The sequence below is a fragment of the Palaemon carinicauda genome, chromosome 37, assembly GCF_036898095.1.
Source record: "Palaemon carinicauda isolate YSFRI2023 chromosome 37, ASM3689809v2, whole genome shotgun sequence".
Taxonomy (NCBI): domain Eukaryota; kingdom Metazoa; phylum Arthropoda; class Malacostraca; order Decapoda; family Palaemonidae; genus Palaemon; species Palaemon carinicauda.
The window spans coordinates 29509021-29526035 of NC_090761.1; the positions used below are offsets into that span (position 1 = coordinate 29509021).

Here is a 17015-nt window from a genome sequence, read left to right on the forward strand (position 1 = left end):
ACTCGCTGTTAACCTGGAGTTTTTCAACAGTCTTGGTGAAGTAATTCTTTTTGGTTTGAGCTTTCGCAGTGCAGGTGTTTTATCTTCAACTTAAACTCTTGAACTCTTTTTTGGATAGATTTAATTGTTGATGACCTTGGATTGTTTTTGGACTTTCTTTGACTTTTCAAAATGGCTGACCCTTCTCCAATTCCTAAATTTCGTAAATGTAATGCTAGGGATTGTAACAAACGTCTTCCAAAGGCCTCTCTCGACCCACATACTGTGTGTTCTAATTGTCGGGGTAAAACCTGTCAATTAGGAGATCGGTGTGATGAGTGCGTGGTACTTTCGGAATTCGACTGGCTAGAGTTTGATAAGTATTCTCGTAAGCTAGAGAGAGATAGGGTGAGGAGAAGTTCCTCTAGATCGTTAGAATTTTCCTCCTCCCATGCCCCTGAACCTAATCCTTCCCCAGTAGTAGTTGTGCCTGAACCCTCTACTAGCACTCATGAACCATCAATGCGGGATATGTTACGTGCTATTCAAGCTTTGGGCGAGAGAGTTGAATCGTTAGCTACGGACCGTAATCAACTCATGGCGGATGTAAAAGAGTTAAAGTGTCAGAGTGCCACATTAGAAAATCGTGGGGATAAAGTGATTAGTGCGCAAAGTGTTATCAGTGTTGCGACCGAGGGTTCGTCTGTTCGTGCCTGTTGTTTGCCTAGTCCGAGACCTCTTGCAAGCTCCCATGCCCCAGGGAGAAGTAATGTCGTAGGACTTATGGGTTCGAGAGGCTTTAACCAACGAACAGACGTTCCCTCTATGGTTTCGGGCGTGTCTCGTCAAGACCGCCCCTACCATAAGACGAGCGAGTCGGTTTTCTCCTCGTCATCCGAAGGCTTCTCGCGTAAGAAACCGTGGAGCAAGGTTTCGAGACCCTTAAAGCGAAAGTCAGTCCCTTCAGGACAGGTCCAGCGTCCTGGTTGTAGCCATTGGGACAGCTCTGACCCTGTGCAGTCATCAGAAGACTGCTCGCCGCCTAAACAGAAGCGTAACACAGGCTCTGAGAGTCTTAGTGTAGGCAATGTTTTGCAGTCACAGACGTTACCCTCGTCTCGAACCGCACCCACTCCCGTTGATCCTAAATGGGTTGTACTGCAAGATATGCAGAATAAGCTTGCCTCTCTTATGGAGGACTATTCTGCTGAGCAGGTTCACGATGATCCTCGCCGTTTAGCTGATCGAGATCCTGGCCGTCAGCCTCCCAAACGAGCCTTTGCTCGTCCTGTTGACGTTGACGTTACAAAGTTACGTCAGTCACGTGTCGTAGAGCCTCACTCGATGCAGTCCCGTGTTGACTTTCAGCCGCTTGTGGACGTTCAGCCGCTACCGCATGCTCGTGTTGACGTTCAGGACGTTCGCCAACCAGCGAAGTTGACTTGTTTTGACGTTGAGCGTCAAGCACCGCAGTCAAGAGTTGTTTTGACTGCTCAGTCTAGGCAGTCAAGGCAGTCTCGAGTTGACGTCGAGCGTCCTCCCGCTCCTGTTGTTGTTGCTAGTCAGTCCGTTAAGCAGTTACATGACGTAGCGTCCTGGACTGCTACTGATGCTCCTGTGCGTGTGGACTCTGCTTGTCAAGCATTGCCACCAAGGCAGGTCTCTCCCTTGCTTGAGACTCATCAGTTGTCGGACGAGGTTCCTTCAGATGAGGACGTTGCTGATCCTCATCCTGATGATAATCCTTCAGATGTAGATGAACCTAAGGCTGTTCCTCCTTCGATGGATTTTAAGAAGATCATGATGATTTTCAAGGATCTTTTTCCAGATCACTTTGTTGCTGTTGCTCCTCGTTCGCCTCCGTCTGAGTTTGCTCTAGGCTTAGCTGCTACCAAGCCTGCCTTTACTAAGCTAGTGCTTTCTCGCTCTTCTAAGAGGGCTTTACGTCTTCTAGGCGACTGGTTGGATACCAGGAGGAGTTTGGGGAAGACGGCCTTTGCCTTCCCTCCTTCTAAGCTTGCTTCTAGATCGAGCGTCTGGTATGACACGGGAGAAGTTCTCGGCTTGGGAGTCCCTGCCTCTGCCCAGGGTGACTTCTCAAGCCTCGTAGACTCTCCCCGTCGCCTGGCCATGAGACGCTCGAAGATTTGTTGGTCCTCCTCGGACCTTGACCATCTACTTAAAGGCGTATACAGGGCCTTTGAAGTTTTTAACTTTCTTGACTGGTCTTTAGGAGCATCAAGTAGGAAGATCTCGTCTGCCGACCAAGATGTATCCTTACTTATCATGTCCTGTATGGACAAAGCCATCCGCGATGGCTCCAATGAGCTCGCCTCCATCTTTACGTCGGGAGTCTTGAAGAAGAGAGAAACCCTTTGCTCTTTCCTTTCAGCAGGAGTTACTCCCTGTCAGAGATCGGAACTGCTCTTTGCTCCCTTATCGGCTGCCTTGTTTCCACAACAGCTGGTTAAGGATATAGCTGCTTCGCTTGTGCAGAAGGACACGCATGACCTGATGGCGTCCTCTGCTCGCAAAGGGGCTCCTTCTTCATCCTTTGCTGTGAGACCCAGGATCGAGACTCCTGCGTCTAGATTTATCCCGCCCTTTCGTGGCAGAGCTCCCAGCAGGGGAGGCTCTCGTGCCGAGGGAAAGAGAGGTAAGAAGAGAGGAGCCAAGTCCTCCCGTGGCAGAGTCTGACTGCCCACAGCTTCAGACAGTGGTAGGGGCCAGATTGAACAGCTTCTGGCAGGCCTGGGAGAAGAGGGGTGCAGACCAAGAGTCTGTTCTGTTGCTCAAAGAGGGGTACAAAATACCGTTTGTACGCAAACCTCCTCTAGTAACAACTCCCATAGACCTCTCTCCCAGGTACCGAGAGGAGTCAAAGAGACAAGCCCTAAATCAAGAAGTGTCTCTGTTGCTAGAGAAGGGAGCGGTGGTGAAAGTCTCGGACCTTCAATCACCGGGGTTTTACAACCGTCTCTTCCTAGTCCCAAAGCATACAGGAGGTTGGAGGCCGGTGCTAGACGTCAGTGCGCTCAACGTTTTTGTTACGAAAACAAAATTCACGATGGAGACCACGAAGTCCGTCTTAGCAGCGGTCAGAGAGGGAGACTGGATGGTCTCTCTCGACCTACGAGATGCGTACTTCCACATTCCTATACACCCGGATTCCCAACCGTTTCTGAGGTTTGTTTACAGGAATGTGGTGTACCAGTTTTGAGCCCTGTGCTTTGGCCTCAGTCCTGCTCCTCTCGTGTTTACGAGGCTCATGAGGAATGTGGCAAAATTCCTTCATCTATCGGGAATCCGAGCCTCCCTGTACTTGGACGACTGGCTTCTCAGAGCATCGTCCAGTCATCGCTGTCTGCAGGATCTACATTGGACGTTGGGTCTGGCCAAGGAGTTGGGACTTTTGGTCAACTTAGAAAAGTCCCAACTGATCCCATCCCAGACTATTCTATATTTGGGGATGGAGATTCGCAGTCCAGTTTTTCGGGCTTTTCCGTCTGCCACCCGAATAGAACAAGCCCTGCTCAAAGTCCAACTAATGCTGAAAAGAGAACGTTGTTCAGTCAGGAGTTGGATGAGTCTCGTAGGGACTCTCTCATCCCTGGAGCAGTTTGTCTCGCTAGGGAGACTACACCTTCGGCCTCTCCAGTTCCATTTAGCCTCTCACTGGAACAAGGGCAAGACTTTAGAGACGGTATCAATCCCAGTCTCCGAACCAGTAAAAGCATGCCTGAACTGGTGGGACAGCAATATCAGTCTGAGAGAGGGACTGTCCCTAGCAGTCAAGAACCCAAACCACGTGTTGTTCTCAGACGCGTCGGATTTGGGTTGGGGTGCGACCCTGGACGGTCGGGAATGCTCGGGTCTGTGGACCTCAGTTCAGAAGAGCATGCACATCAACGGCAAGGAGCTATTAGCAGTCCACTTGGCCTTGATGAAATTCGAAAGCATTCTTCGAAACAAAGTGGTAGAGGTCAACTCAGACACCACCACAGCTTTGGCGTACATCTCCAAGCAAGGAGGCACTCACTCCCACACGCTGTACGTGATCGCAAGGGACCTTCTCATATGGTCAAAAAATCGAGGCATCTCCCTGTTGACGAGATTCATCCAGGGGGACTTGAACGTCTTGGCAGACTGTCTCAGTCGGAGGGGTCAGGTGATACCCACGGAATGGACCCTCCACAAGGACGTGTGCAAGAGTCTTTGGGCGACTTGGGGTCAACCCACCATAGACCTCTTTGCCACCTCGTTGACCAAAAGGTTACCGATCTATTGCTCACCAGTCCCAGATCCAGAGGCGATCCACATAGACGCGTTTCTACTGGACTGGTCTCACCTGGACTTATATGCATTCCCACCATTCAAGATAGTCAACAAGGTACTGCAGAAGTTCGCCTCTCACGAAGGGACAAGGTTGACGTTGGTTGCTCCCCTCTGGCCCGCGAGAGAGTGGTTCACCGAGGTACTTCAATGGCTGGTAGACATTCCAAGAAGTCTTCCTCTAAGGGTAGATCTCTTACGTCAGCCCCACGTAAAGAATGTTCATCAAAGCCTCCCCGCGCTTCGTCTGACTGCCTTCAGACTATCGAAAGACTCTCAAGAGCTAGAGGCTTTTCGAAGGAGGCAGCCAGTGCGATTGCGAGAGCTAGGAGAGCTTCTACCATCAGAGTATACCAGTCGAAGTGGGAAGTCTTTCGAGACTGGTGCAAGTCAGCATCTGTGTCCTCTTCCAGTACCTCTGTAGCCCAAATCGCAGATTTTCTTTTACATCTGAGAAATGTTCGCTCCCTCTCAGCACCCACTATTAAGGGCTACAGGAGCATGTTGACTTCGGTCTTTCGACATAGAGGCTTAGATCTTTCCAACAATAAAGATCTCCAAGATCTCCTTAAGTCTTTCGAGACCTCTAAGGAACGTCGTATGGCAACTCCTGGATGGAACTTAGACGTGGTCCTAAGGTTCCTAATGTCAGACAGGTTTGAGCCATTACATTCAGCCTCCCTGAAGGATCTCACCCTCAAGACGCTTTTCCTAGTGTGCTTGGCTTCGGCTAAAAGGGTCAGTGAAATTCATGCCTTCAGTAAGAACATCGGCTTTTCCACAGAGAAAGCCACATGTTCACTTCAACTTGGTTTCCTGGCCAAAAATGAACTGCCTTCTCGTCCTTGGCCTAAGTCTTTTGATATACCTTGCCTGTCAGAGATCGTAGGCAACGAACTTGAAAGAGTACTGTGTCCAGTTAGAGCTCTTAAGTTTTACTTAGCTCGTACTAAGTCCTTACGAGGTGGATCTGAAGCCTTATGGTGCTCAGTTAAGAAACCATCATTACCTATGTCAAAGAATGCTTTGTCATATTTTATCAGATTTTTAATCCGAGAGGCTCATTCTCACTTGAATGAAAAAGACCGATGCTTGCTTAAAGTTAAGACGCACAAAGTAAGAGCTATAGCAACTTCCGTGGCCTTTAAGCAAAATAGATCTCTGCAAAGTATTATGGACGCGACCTTTTGGAGAAGCAAGTCGGTATTCGCGTCATTTTACTTAAAAGATGTCCAGACTCTTTATGAGGACTGCTACACACTGGGTCCATTCGTTGCAGCGAGTGCAGTAGTGGGTGAGGGTTCTACCCCTACATTCCCTTAATTCCAATATCCTTTTAATCTGTCTCTTGAAATGTTTTTAATCTTGTTTTTGGGTTGTACGGAAGGCTAAGAAGCCTTTCGCATCCTGGTTGATTTGGCGGGTGGTCAAATGTCATTTCTTGAGAGCGCCCAGATTAGCGGTTTGATGAGGTCCTGTTGTATGGGTTGCCGCCCTTGATACTTCAGCTCCTGGGAGTCTTTCAGCATCCTAAGAGGATGGCTGGGCTTCGTGAGGAAGACAGACTAACAAGGCAGAGTAATCGTCTAAGTCAACTTCCTTACCAGGTACCTATATATATTTGGGTTTTGTTATGATATAACTGTCAAAAACTCTAAGCATATACGCTGTAAACTGTATTAATACTGGTCTCTACCCACCACCATGGGTGTGAATCAGCTATTATATATTCACCGGCTAAGTTAAATATTTAAAAATGATATTTTGATTATAAAATAAATTTTTGAATATACTTACCCAGTGAATATATAAATTAAAGGCCCCCCCTTCCTCCCCGATAGAGACCCAGCGGGATGAGAAGAACTGGAGCTGTTTACATGTATATGCGGTATCTGGCCGATAGTTGGCGCTGGTGGGCACACCCGCAACCTTCATAGCGATCGCTCGCGAGTTTTTGTGTTTTTCTGTCGAGCCGCCGGAGACGTCAGCTATTATATATTCACCGGGTAAGTATATTCAAAAATGTATTTTATAATCAAAATATAATTTTCCCGCCATTACCTATCCCCCGAGAAGTCCTGCTTGCAATTGAAAAGTTACGTTATGTTACTAGTGGGGGGGGGATGGGTCGCCTACCTCCTTACTAACTAACAGTGAGTGGTTACACCTTGCTCAAATGTCTTTTAGCTAGTTTTAGTTGTTGACAAAATAATCTCCACTATAAAGAACTCAAGGTTTGTACAGAAAGATAAAATGCAAATTATTTCCAAATTTATCATTTTGACATTCATAACTCATTCATATAAGTGTTAAACCTCTGCTTACATAGTTTGTAATTAGAATTGTAGATAGGTGGAATATCGGGGTTGTGCTTTTTGTGATTATCAAGTTATTAGAGTTTTAGAATAAATCATTACTATTTATACAAAACAGTACAGTATAGAATGTTTCCTTACCTGTTTTTTCAATTTTTTCTAATTTCTTTTTCAGGATTTGTTAATATACAGCAGCCATATTTTAATCCCTCTGGATATCAGAAGTCTCACATTCTGTAATGGCCGGCTGGACTGGGAAACGTACAAACGTAATGTACACAAAACCTGAGGAACCTGCATTCTTGAAGAGGTTTAAAGAACGTGTTGGATACAAAGAAGATAATGGGCTATCAGACAAGGTAAAGGCCTGTGAATAGTGTTTTCTTTAGTAGATGTCTGTTTTCAGCAAGTAAAGTGTAGGGTAACCTGTGTGAGTTCTTGAGAATGAAAAACATTAATGCTGTTGATTAAGCTGAAATAACTGGATAGGTAAAGTCATAGCTGATAATTAGATCAAATGAGTTTATAATTGGTTGGAGTATATTGAATGGTGTCCAAAAGCAACTTTGTTCTGTCACTATATACAAACCCTTTTGTTCTTTACAATGGAGATTATTTTGGTGGCAGCTGAAATTAGCCAAAAGACTTTTTAGTGAGGTGTAACAACTCACAGTTAGTTAGCAGGGAATAGACCGGTCCCCCCGCTTGCACTGCACTAGTGACATGATGTCTCTTTTTATTTTGACTTCGTGGAGAACAGACATGCTGTTATTCTCTTCTGTCAACCTATTTACTTGTTCCAATGATTAAATACAAATGGGCCTAAACTCTAAAAACTTTCCTCTCTCTCTTTCTTTCAGAATGATTGTATGTGAGCTTCATGGTGCAGATTTGTTCTGAGGCATTGAAGGGTGCTGGTGTGGTACCTTTATGTCAGCCATGGAGACAGATCCTAATGGTCTTTGTCATGTGTGCAGGGGTCACTCTTGTACACTGGAGTCTTTTTGTATTGATTAAAGGGAGTGACCTCTCTCCCAGTAGCAGCGGTACAGTAGGCGGCAGAAGAAGGTCAAGAGGGACTCTCCTATCCTTTGTGTTCATCCTTGAAGGCATACTCCAAGAGGGATTCTTCCCTTTGTTCTCATCATTGAAGATGAAGGCCAAGAAGGACTCTTCCCCTTCGTGTTCATCCTTGAAGGTGAAGTCCAAGAGGGATTCTTCCCCTTTGTGCTCATCACTGAAGGCAAAGGCCAAGAGGGACTCTTCCCTTTCATGTTCATCACTGAAGGCAAAGGCCAAGAGAGAGTCTTTCCTTTCATGTTCATCCCTGAAGGCAAAGTCCAAGAGGGAGTCTTCCCCTTCGTTTCATCCTTGAAGGCGGAGGCCAATAGGGACTCTCCTCCTTCGTGTTCATCCTTGAAGGCAAAGGTCAAGAGGGACTCTTCCCCTTCATGTTCATCCTTGAAGGCGAAGGCCAAGAGGGACTCTTCCACTTCGTGTTCATCCTTGAAGATGAAGGCCAAGAGGGAGTCTACCCCTTTGTGCTCGTCATTGAAGGTAAAGGCCAAGAGGGACTCTTCCCCTTCATGTTCATCCCTGAAGGTGAAGGACAAGAGGGAGTCTTCCCCTTTGTGTTCAGCCTTGAAGGCGAAGGCCAAGAGGGACTCTTCCCCTTCGTGTTCATCCTTGAAGATGAAGAAACCTTGCTGTCTTACTGTGTAAGTTCATGACTTATTTGGGTTCTCCAATGATAGATGTTTGCCATAAGCCTCAACAACAAATTAGCAATCTACAGCTCACCATTACCAGAGAAGGCAGTAGCACTTGAAGACACATTCCAGCACTTCTGGGACGGCCATAATGTCTATGCGTTTCCGCCATTTTGCCTTCTCCAAAGGGTGTTGAAAAAGTTTCTGAGATCATACAATCTGAAGTTGACCTTGGTAGCCCTGAAATGGCCATAAGAAAACTGATACCTCAGGAAGTCCTCTGCAGATGTGTACTAGGCAAAGTGAGCCATCTTCTGTGGTTGGTTGTGCGGAAGGGGTTCTTCTCTTCTCAGAGCGTGTATTTCCCTCATAGCAGATTTCTTAGTGTATCTGCAAAGGGAAAAGCATCTCTCAGTATCAGTGGTATAAAGTTATCTTTCGTCCTTGGGCCAGGTACTGAAACTGGGAGGAATGGATATTACCTCTATGGGAATTATCCATGCACATTAGAAGCATGGAACAGTCCTGTCCTCCTTATGAGATCCGACCCCCAGCTTGGGACGTAACCAAAGTACTGCAGGCCATGAAGAGAGCTCGATACATCCTTCTGAGACTGGCCTCAAATAAGGATCTAACCCTGATGACCATCTTTATCCTCTTGTTCGCTTCAACAAAGTGCATAGGCGAACGACATAGACTCTCTTATTTGTTATCTCACTTGATGCACTGGTGGCAGAGCTTTTTATCCTTTGTTCCAGAATTTGTAACTCAAAATCAGCTAATCGCTGATACCAGGTTTTCATTTTTTGCAGTTTCTTCTCTTAAGGAAGTTTAAGGAAGTAACTGATGATGTGGATGAGTTTCTTTTGTGTCCTGTAAGGGTGCTAAGTTGCTACCATAAGAGAACCCAGTTATTCTTAGCTACGGGGAAATATCAGAAAATCTTTAAGCCCTAGTTCCCCCGGCATGTCAGACCAAGTGAGGATGCTCACCCATGAGATCTGAGGAGTCGGTGCTACTCTCGCTTCCAAGAAAAGTCTTCAGTGGCTCAGGTGCTGGACGCTGGAGTATGAAAGCATCAGGCCACCTTTACTGCGCATTATTTGTTTGAATGCACTCATATGCCCCTGAAAATTTTTTTACTAGGGCCTGTGATTGCTGCTCAGCAAGTCATGTAATGACCTTAGCTTCCTTGCAGGACCAAAAGTATCATGTCTAAGATGTTGGTTACAATATAAGACTAGGATGAGAGTAAGAGTGACTGTCTCTTTTTCATCCTGTCTCTTGGGGCTTATTGATTGGAACCCCGTTGAGCTGAGCGGACGTTGATACAGGTAAGCACCACTCAAAGCTAGTAGCATTTCTCCTAACCGTATTATAGAAGTGTTCATTCCACTATCTTTCTTACGAGGAAAAAGATGGATAGATACAGGCAAACCCATTGACTTACATATGCCATGTCTAACAAACCCACTAATTTAGAGAGACTTAATTTGGACAACAGCCTTGGTTGCATAGGCCATAAACCTGATGGTGCTTTTGATCCTGGTTTGCAAGGTGTCTAGGATGCTACACTCCACACCTTATCAGGTTTGAGCATGGCAATCCTGTTATTATTGCTAGTCAGTTTGGTATTGGGACTTCCGCTCACCTAAGCATGAGTTTCATATTAAGGACAAAGGTTTGTATTCATGTAGGAACAAAACACGAGCTTCATTAGACTGGCAGAAGGGGTGGTACTACCCTGCAGCTGACCACTAACTACCTCATTATAGTATAAGTTTTTAATTGTCGCGCTCCAGTTGTGCGTGAATGAATTCACATGTTAAAGAACTCGGGCTTGAATACAGTAGTTAGGAAAAATACAAATTGCTTTTAAAATTTGATTTTTAAGCTATTTTTTTTAAATCTATTTAGTTTTAAATCCTTACAAATTCTAAGTGAATTTATGTACAATTTTGTTATTTATTTTTTCAGTTTGCAGCGATGCCACCAGCCACAGATGATGACACTGAAGATAAAGATGATGAACTTCCACAGGTGAGGCAGCGATGGCTGTATTGAACTGTTTATATATGTTCTTTATAAAGATTCTTAAACCTTACTGTGTTAAAACAAAAATACAGATCTCTCTTATTTAAATTCATTAGGAAGTCCAGATTTCAAATTGGTTGATTGTAGGTGATTGAGTTACTCTCTCTCTCTAAATTCTTTTTTCTCTCTAACTTCAGCCCGCATCAGATTTTTGCTTCCTCTTAAAGATCGCGACTGAGCCTCATTAACTCTGGTGATCCTATGATGCACTTCAGCATCATCTGTTCATGTAATCATAAGTGCTATATAGAAAATTTATTCACCTTTTCTGTTTATTTTTATCTTTATTCTTTAGTTAGGCAGCCATTGCTCCTTTGCCAAAAGTCATGAGCCTGACAGTGATTTTGTGATCGCAAGGATCAGCCGAGGGTTATTTCAAACTATTTATTTTGTTTCTGAATTGATTATTTTTCAATATTAAACTTACCCGATAATCATGTAGCTGTCAACTCCGTTGCCCGACAGAATTCTACGGAAGGGATACGCCAGCGATCGCTATACAAGAGGGGGGTGTACTCACAAGCGCCACCTGTGGCCAGGTACTGCAGTACTTCTTGTTGACACCACCTCAATTTTTCCTCTGTCGTGCTTCCGGCAAGACGTTCATGGATACGCTTATAATTTTGGAGTCTTGTTCACGGTTTTTGGTGAAGTATTGCTCTAAGATTTCAGCTTTCGCTATTCAGGAAGTTTTATTATTAGCTTAGCTAGCTTTTGGAATTAATTTGATTAATTATGGTGACGAAGAGAGTATGAACTCTCTTTCACCTTTAAATGGCCGACCCTTCCCTTAGACGGAAGCGTTGGTGTCTAAGAGAGTATAGACTCTCTTTCTTAATTTTGCTTAACAAAAGTTATAGATTTATTTTTTATCTCTCCGCCTTTTATAGGCCTCTTCGATTAACTTCCTTTTATTATAAACTTATTAAAATTAATTTTTATATTTGTTTATATTCGACCTTTCCTAATAGTAGGCGGTCTTTTCTTGGTACCGAAGTTAATTAACATTGAGCCCGTCATTTCGGTTTTACCTGTTAACATATTATGCTATTTTAATGTTTTTGAAAGAATTTCTTTGATAGTCTCGTACTGTTTTCAAAGTTGAACTAACGTTTTGTTTTGTCTCTGCAGTTGTTGACGTTCAGAACGTTCAACTTGCGCTCTATCGTTACGATAGAGAGAGAATTTTCACGGTGTCACGTTGCAGTAAGAGTAACCGTTTCTAGCGTTTTGTTCATTCTTTCTTAGCTTAATGGTTTTAATTCTAATAAAGGAACTTTTTATGGGAAATATTTCAGTTTTTTTCCTTTAACAATAATATGTTTTAACGATATATATGATTGGGCTCTTCTCTCAGGTTCTAAGTCAAGAGAGAGAGAGAGAGAGAGAGATAGAGACGGAGGGAGAGAGAGCTGGATAAACGTTTCGTTCAAGCGAGTAACGTTGTTATCGTTTTTGCTCTTCTCCCTAGTCTCTTTAGGGGAAGAAGGTAAACGTTTCTAGAGTTTTATTCTTGTTCTCAAGCTTTATGCGGTGAGAGATTTTAAACGTAGTTTTTTTTTTATCTAGTGTTTAGTCTCTTTCCAGCCACTGAATTATTTATCTTTCATTAGATTTTTCTGTTACATTGTAATTCTGTTTTCGCAATTACTAACTTTTAAGGAAGCATAGAATTGCGTGTTTCAGGTACAAACCACTTAAAGTTTCGAGTTCAGTGAAATAAGTGCAAACAGAAAATCAAAAGTGATAAGTGATTAGCGCAAAGTGTGTCAGTGTTGTGCGTGAGGGTACTTCTGTGCGTGCCAGTCGTCCTCCCAGTCCGGGACCTCTTGCAAGCTCCCAAGCCCAGGGGAGAAGCAATGTCGAAGGGCAAAAGGGTTCGGCAGGCCTTGATCGGCGCACAGAAGTATCCTCGGTGGTTGCGGGCGTGTCTTACAGAGACCGTCACTCCCACCCGCAGACGATTGAGCCCTTATTTTGCTCGTCTGCAGAAGAAATTTCGGGGAGAAAACGCTGGACTCAGGTCTCAAGACCTCTTAAACGTAAAATCCAGACCTCTAGAGTTCAACAACCCGGATGCAGTCATTGGGTTAGCTCTGACTCTCCGCAGTCATCAGGTGACTGCACACCTCCTAAGAGAGGTAAGGCGATGCCTCAACAGACCTCATCTTCTGTTAAGGCTTTGCCTCAACAGACCTTATCGTCTGTTGATCCCAAGATGACTTTGCTGCAGTCCATGCAGTCGCAGCTTGCGGTCTTAATGCGTGAGTTTCAGGCTGAGAAGGTTACACCTCCTCCTGCGAGCGCTCCGCCTCACCGCAGTCCAGTCTGCCAGGCGTACGAAGTTGAGGTTCCTCAAGCTACCTTACCGCGTTCGGAGTTGCCAGTTACCAGCGTTGTGCAGCAACCTTAACCTTCCTTAAGGCAACCTCAACAATGGGAGCAGGAGTCTTATGCCTTGAGGCAAGATTTTCTTGCAGTTAGACCATCTTTGAGGCTACAACCTTTTGAGGTACGACAACCTCTACCATCCTTGAGGCAGCCACCTCAGCTCTCGCAGCTGCTACCTCAACTTTCCTCAAGGCGAGAGCCTCAACTCTTGAGGCTAGCTCCTCAGGAACCTCAACTCGTGAGACAGGAACTGCGTTCTGCGCAGCCGCTACCTCAACTCTCGCAGCTCACACCTCAAGAACCTCAACTTGTGAGTCAAGAGCCTCTCTCTGCGCAGCCACCTCAACCCTTGAGGCAAGCGCAACTCTTGAGGCAGGAACCTCATGCTATGAGTCAGCCACCTCAACGCATGCATCTGCCACTTTCTCCTCAACTTGAGCCTCTTCCCATTCAACTTTGAAATAACAAATGACAATAATAACACCTCATTACTTTCATAACTTGCATTTGTAATCATATACATGTATGCCTACACAAACATTATGATAATGGAGGTTATTCGTATTACTTAAAAAAAAAAAAAAAAAAAATATATATATGTATTCCTTGCAATATATTTTTAACAAATCGCAAATATGGCAAAATATCTTCAAAACAAAATTGAATCATGAGTTATGAACGTAATGTAAATATTATGTTGATATTAAAACACCATGCAAGCATGCATGAAGTAATGCAGTGTTGCCAACAGGGCGAGTTTCCCTGTCCTGAGGTGAAGTAGATTATAGATCGTATATTTAGTGCAGCTTAATTCTACGATTATCATGCCGGCTATCAAATTCATCAACAAAACAGTCTAAATCAATTCCCTCGGCACGTGCACTTTCAATGGACAGTAATGCGATATTACTCAATCTAGCACTGGTCATGGAATTTCTGAGAAATGTTACACGCCATGCAACATGCTCTGCTTCTCTTACAGCATGCTCTACATACAGCATGCTCTGCATACAGCATGCTCTACATACAGCATGCTCTGCATACCTTACCGCATGCTTCTCAGTCACACATCTTTTGTTGTTGCCAACTCACTAGACTGTCAAGCAGTTTCATAACGTTGCCTTCTAGTCTGCTGCTTTTGCACCAGTGAAACCCTCACTGAGAGAACTTAGCTTTTCTCGGATATGGTCCCTGTAGATGAGAAAGTGCTTTTCTCCCTCCTTCTGATATTCCCTTGAGGACTCTGTCATTTGGAGAGGAGCCTTTAGCTGCGTAGCCTCCTATGGACTTTTTTTTAAGCATAACATGCTTCCAGGGAAGGTAATGGTTCCACTTCAGTCGCTAACCCCGTCTGTTACCACACCTGCTCCCATAGACCTTGAGCTGTGTTGCAAGACATGCAGTCCAAGCTTAGTCCTTGTTAGAGGATTTTTTGTTTACGGAGTCAGTGTGTCACTGGGAAGACGTTCAACAACCAGCAGAAGTGACTTGTTGTGACGCAGTGCGGCAACCTCAGCAACCCGATAAGGAGTTGTCTATACGACCCAGACAGTCTAGACAGCTTCGGGTTGTCACTGTACTTCCTCGCTTCCCCATGGTTGACAGTTCACAGACTGTGCAGCAGTACCATGATCTTGTGTCCGGCTCCGTCAGACGACTGGCTTTTAAGAGCTCCCACAAGTCGTCGCTGTCTGGAGATTCTCAGATGGACTATGGATCTGACCAAGGAACTGGGCCTCCTGGTCAATTTTGAGGAGTCTCAGCTCGTCCCATCCCAGACCATTGTCTACCTGGGTATGGATCTTCAGAGTCGAGCTTTTCGGGCTTTTCCGTCGGCCCCAAGGATCTTCCAAGCCCTAGAATGCATCCAGAGCATGCTGAGAAGGAACCGATGCTCAGTCAGGTAGTGGATGAGTCTAACAGGGACACTTTCATCGCTGGCCCTGTTCATCGTGTTAGGGAGACTCCACCTCCCCCCCCTTCAGTATCATCTAGCTGCTCACTGGATAAAGGACATGACGCTAGAGACGGTCTCAGTTCCTGTTTCCGAAGAGAGGAGGTCTTCTCTCGCGTGGTGTAAGAACAGCTTTCTTCTCAAGGAAGTCTACATTTGGCTGTTCAGAAACCCGACCGCCGTCTCCTCTCGGACGCATCAGACACGGGCTGGGGTGCGACTTTGGACGGACAGGAATGCTCGGGAACATGGAATCAGGAGCAAAGGACACTTCACATCAATTGCAAGGAGTTGTTGGCGGTTCATCTGGCCTTGATAAACTTCAAGTCCCTCCAGCTTAACAAGGTGGTGGAGGTGGACTCTGACAACACCACAGCCCTGGCTTACATCTTCAAGCAGGGAGGGACTCTTTCGTGGAAGTTGTTCTAGATCGCAAGGGACCTCCTCATCTGGTCAAAAGATCGAAAGCTCACGCTGGTAACGAGGTTCATTCAGGGCGGTATGAATGTCATGGCAGATCGCCTCAGCCGGAAGGGTCAGGTCATCCCCACAGAGTGGACCCTTCACAAGAGTGTTTGCAGCAGACTTTGGGCCCTGTGGGGTCAGCCAACCATAGATCTGTTCGCTACCTCGATAACCTAGAGACTCCTGTTGTATTGTTCTCCGATTCCAGACCCAGCAGCAGTTCACGTGGATGCTTTTCTGCTGGATTGGTCCCATCTCGACCTGTATGCATTCCCGCCGTTCAAGATTGTCAACAGGGTACTTCAGAAGTTCTCCTCTCGCAAAGGGACACGGCTGACGTGGATTGGCTCCGCTCTGGCCCGCGAGAGAATGGTTCATAGAGGTACTGCAATGGCTGGTCGACATTCCCAGGACTCTTCCTCTAGGAGTGAACCTTCTACGTCAACCTCACGTAAAGAAGGTACACCCAAACCTCCACGCTCTTCGTCTGACTGCCTTCAGACTTTCGAAAGACTCTCAAGAGCTAGGGGCTTTTCGAAGGAGGCAGCCAGAGCAAGGAGAACATCCACTCTCAGAATCTATCAGTCTCAAGGGGAAGTCTTCCGTAGCTGGTACAAGACCAATGCAGTTTCCTCAACCAGTACCACTGTAACCCAGATTGCTGACTTCCTGTTACATCTAAGGAAAGTAAGATCCCTTTCAGCTCCTACGATCAAGGGTTACAGAAGTATGTTGGCAGCGGTTTTCCGCCACAGAGGCTTGGATCTTTCCACCAACAAAGATCTACAGGACCTCCCTAGGTCTTTTGAGACCTCAAAGGAACGTCGGTTGTCCACTCCAGGCTGGAATCTAGACGTGGTCCTAAGGTTCCTTATGTCATCAAGATTTGAACCTCTCCAATCAGCCTCTTTTTAGGACCTCACATTAAAAACTCTTTTCCTCGTGTGCTTGACAACAGCTAAAAGAGTAAGTGAGATCCACGCCTTCAGCAGGATCATTGTTTTCACATCTGAAACGGCTACATGTTCCTTGCAGCTCGGTTTTTGCTAAACGAGCTTCCTTCACGTCCTTGGCCTAAGTCGTTCGAGATCCCAAGCCTGTCCAACTTGGTGGGGAATGAACTGGAGAGAGTACTTTGCCCATTTAGAGCTCTTAGGTACTATCTAAAAAGGTCTTAACCTTTACGAGGACAATCAGAAGCCTTATGGTGTGCTATCAAGAAACCTTCTTTCCCAAGTTCTAAGAACTCAGTTTCTTACTATTCAGGCTTCTGATTAGGGAAGCACATTCTCATCTGAAGGAAGAAGACCTTGCTTTGCTGAAGGTAAGGACACATGAAGTGGGAGCTGTGGCTACTTCAGTGGCCTTCAAACAGAACCATTCTCTGCAGAGTGTTATGGATGCAACCTATTGGAGAAGCAAGTCAGTGTTCGCATCATCCTATCTCAAAGATGTCCAGTCTCTTTACGAGTACTGCTACACCCTGGGACCATTCGTAGCAACGAATGCAGTAGTAGGCGAGGGCTCAGCCACTACATTCCCATAATCCCATAACCTTTTAACCTTTCTCTTGAATACTTTTTATGGGTTGTTCGGTCGGCTAAGAAGCCTTCCACATCCTTGTTGATTTGGCGGGTGGTCAATTCTTTCTTGAGAAGCGCCGAGGTTAAAGGTTGTGATGAGGTCCTTTAGTATGGGTTGCAGCCCTTGATACTTCAGCACCTTAGAGTTGTTCAGCCTCCTAAGAGGAACGCTGCGCTCAGTAAGGAAGACGAA

The 17015-nt window shown here is 45.5% G+C and overlaps 1 protein-coding gene across 1 annotated transcript in view; it reads left to right on the forward strand.

Annotated features, from left to right (window-relative positions):
• The window catches only part of LOC137629544 (uncharacterized protein KIAA1143), a 61566-nt gene that overhangs the window by 20459 nt on the left and 24092 nt on the right, over positions 1-17015 (forward strand). The window contains exons 2-3 of the mRNA XM_068360963.1: positions 6802-6985; positions 10313-10375. Of these exons, the coding sequence (XP_068217064.1) occupies positions 6866-6985; positions 10313-10375 (183 nt within the window). The 5' untranslated portion in view covers positions 6802-6865. The remainder of the gene's footprint in view (positions 1-6801; positions 6986-10312; positions 10376-17015) is intronic.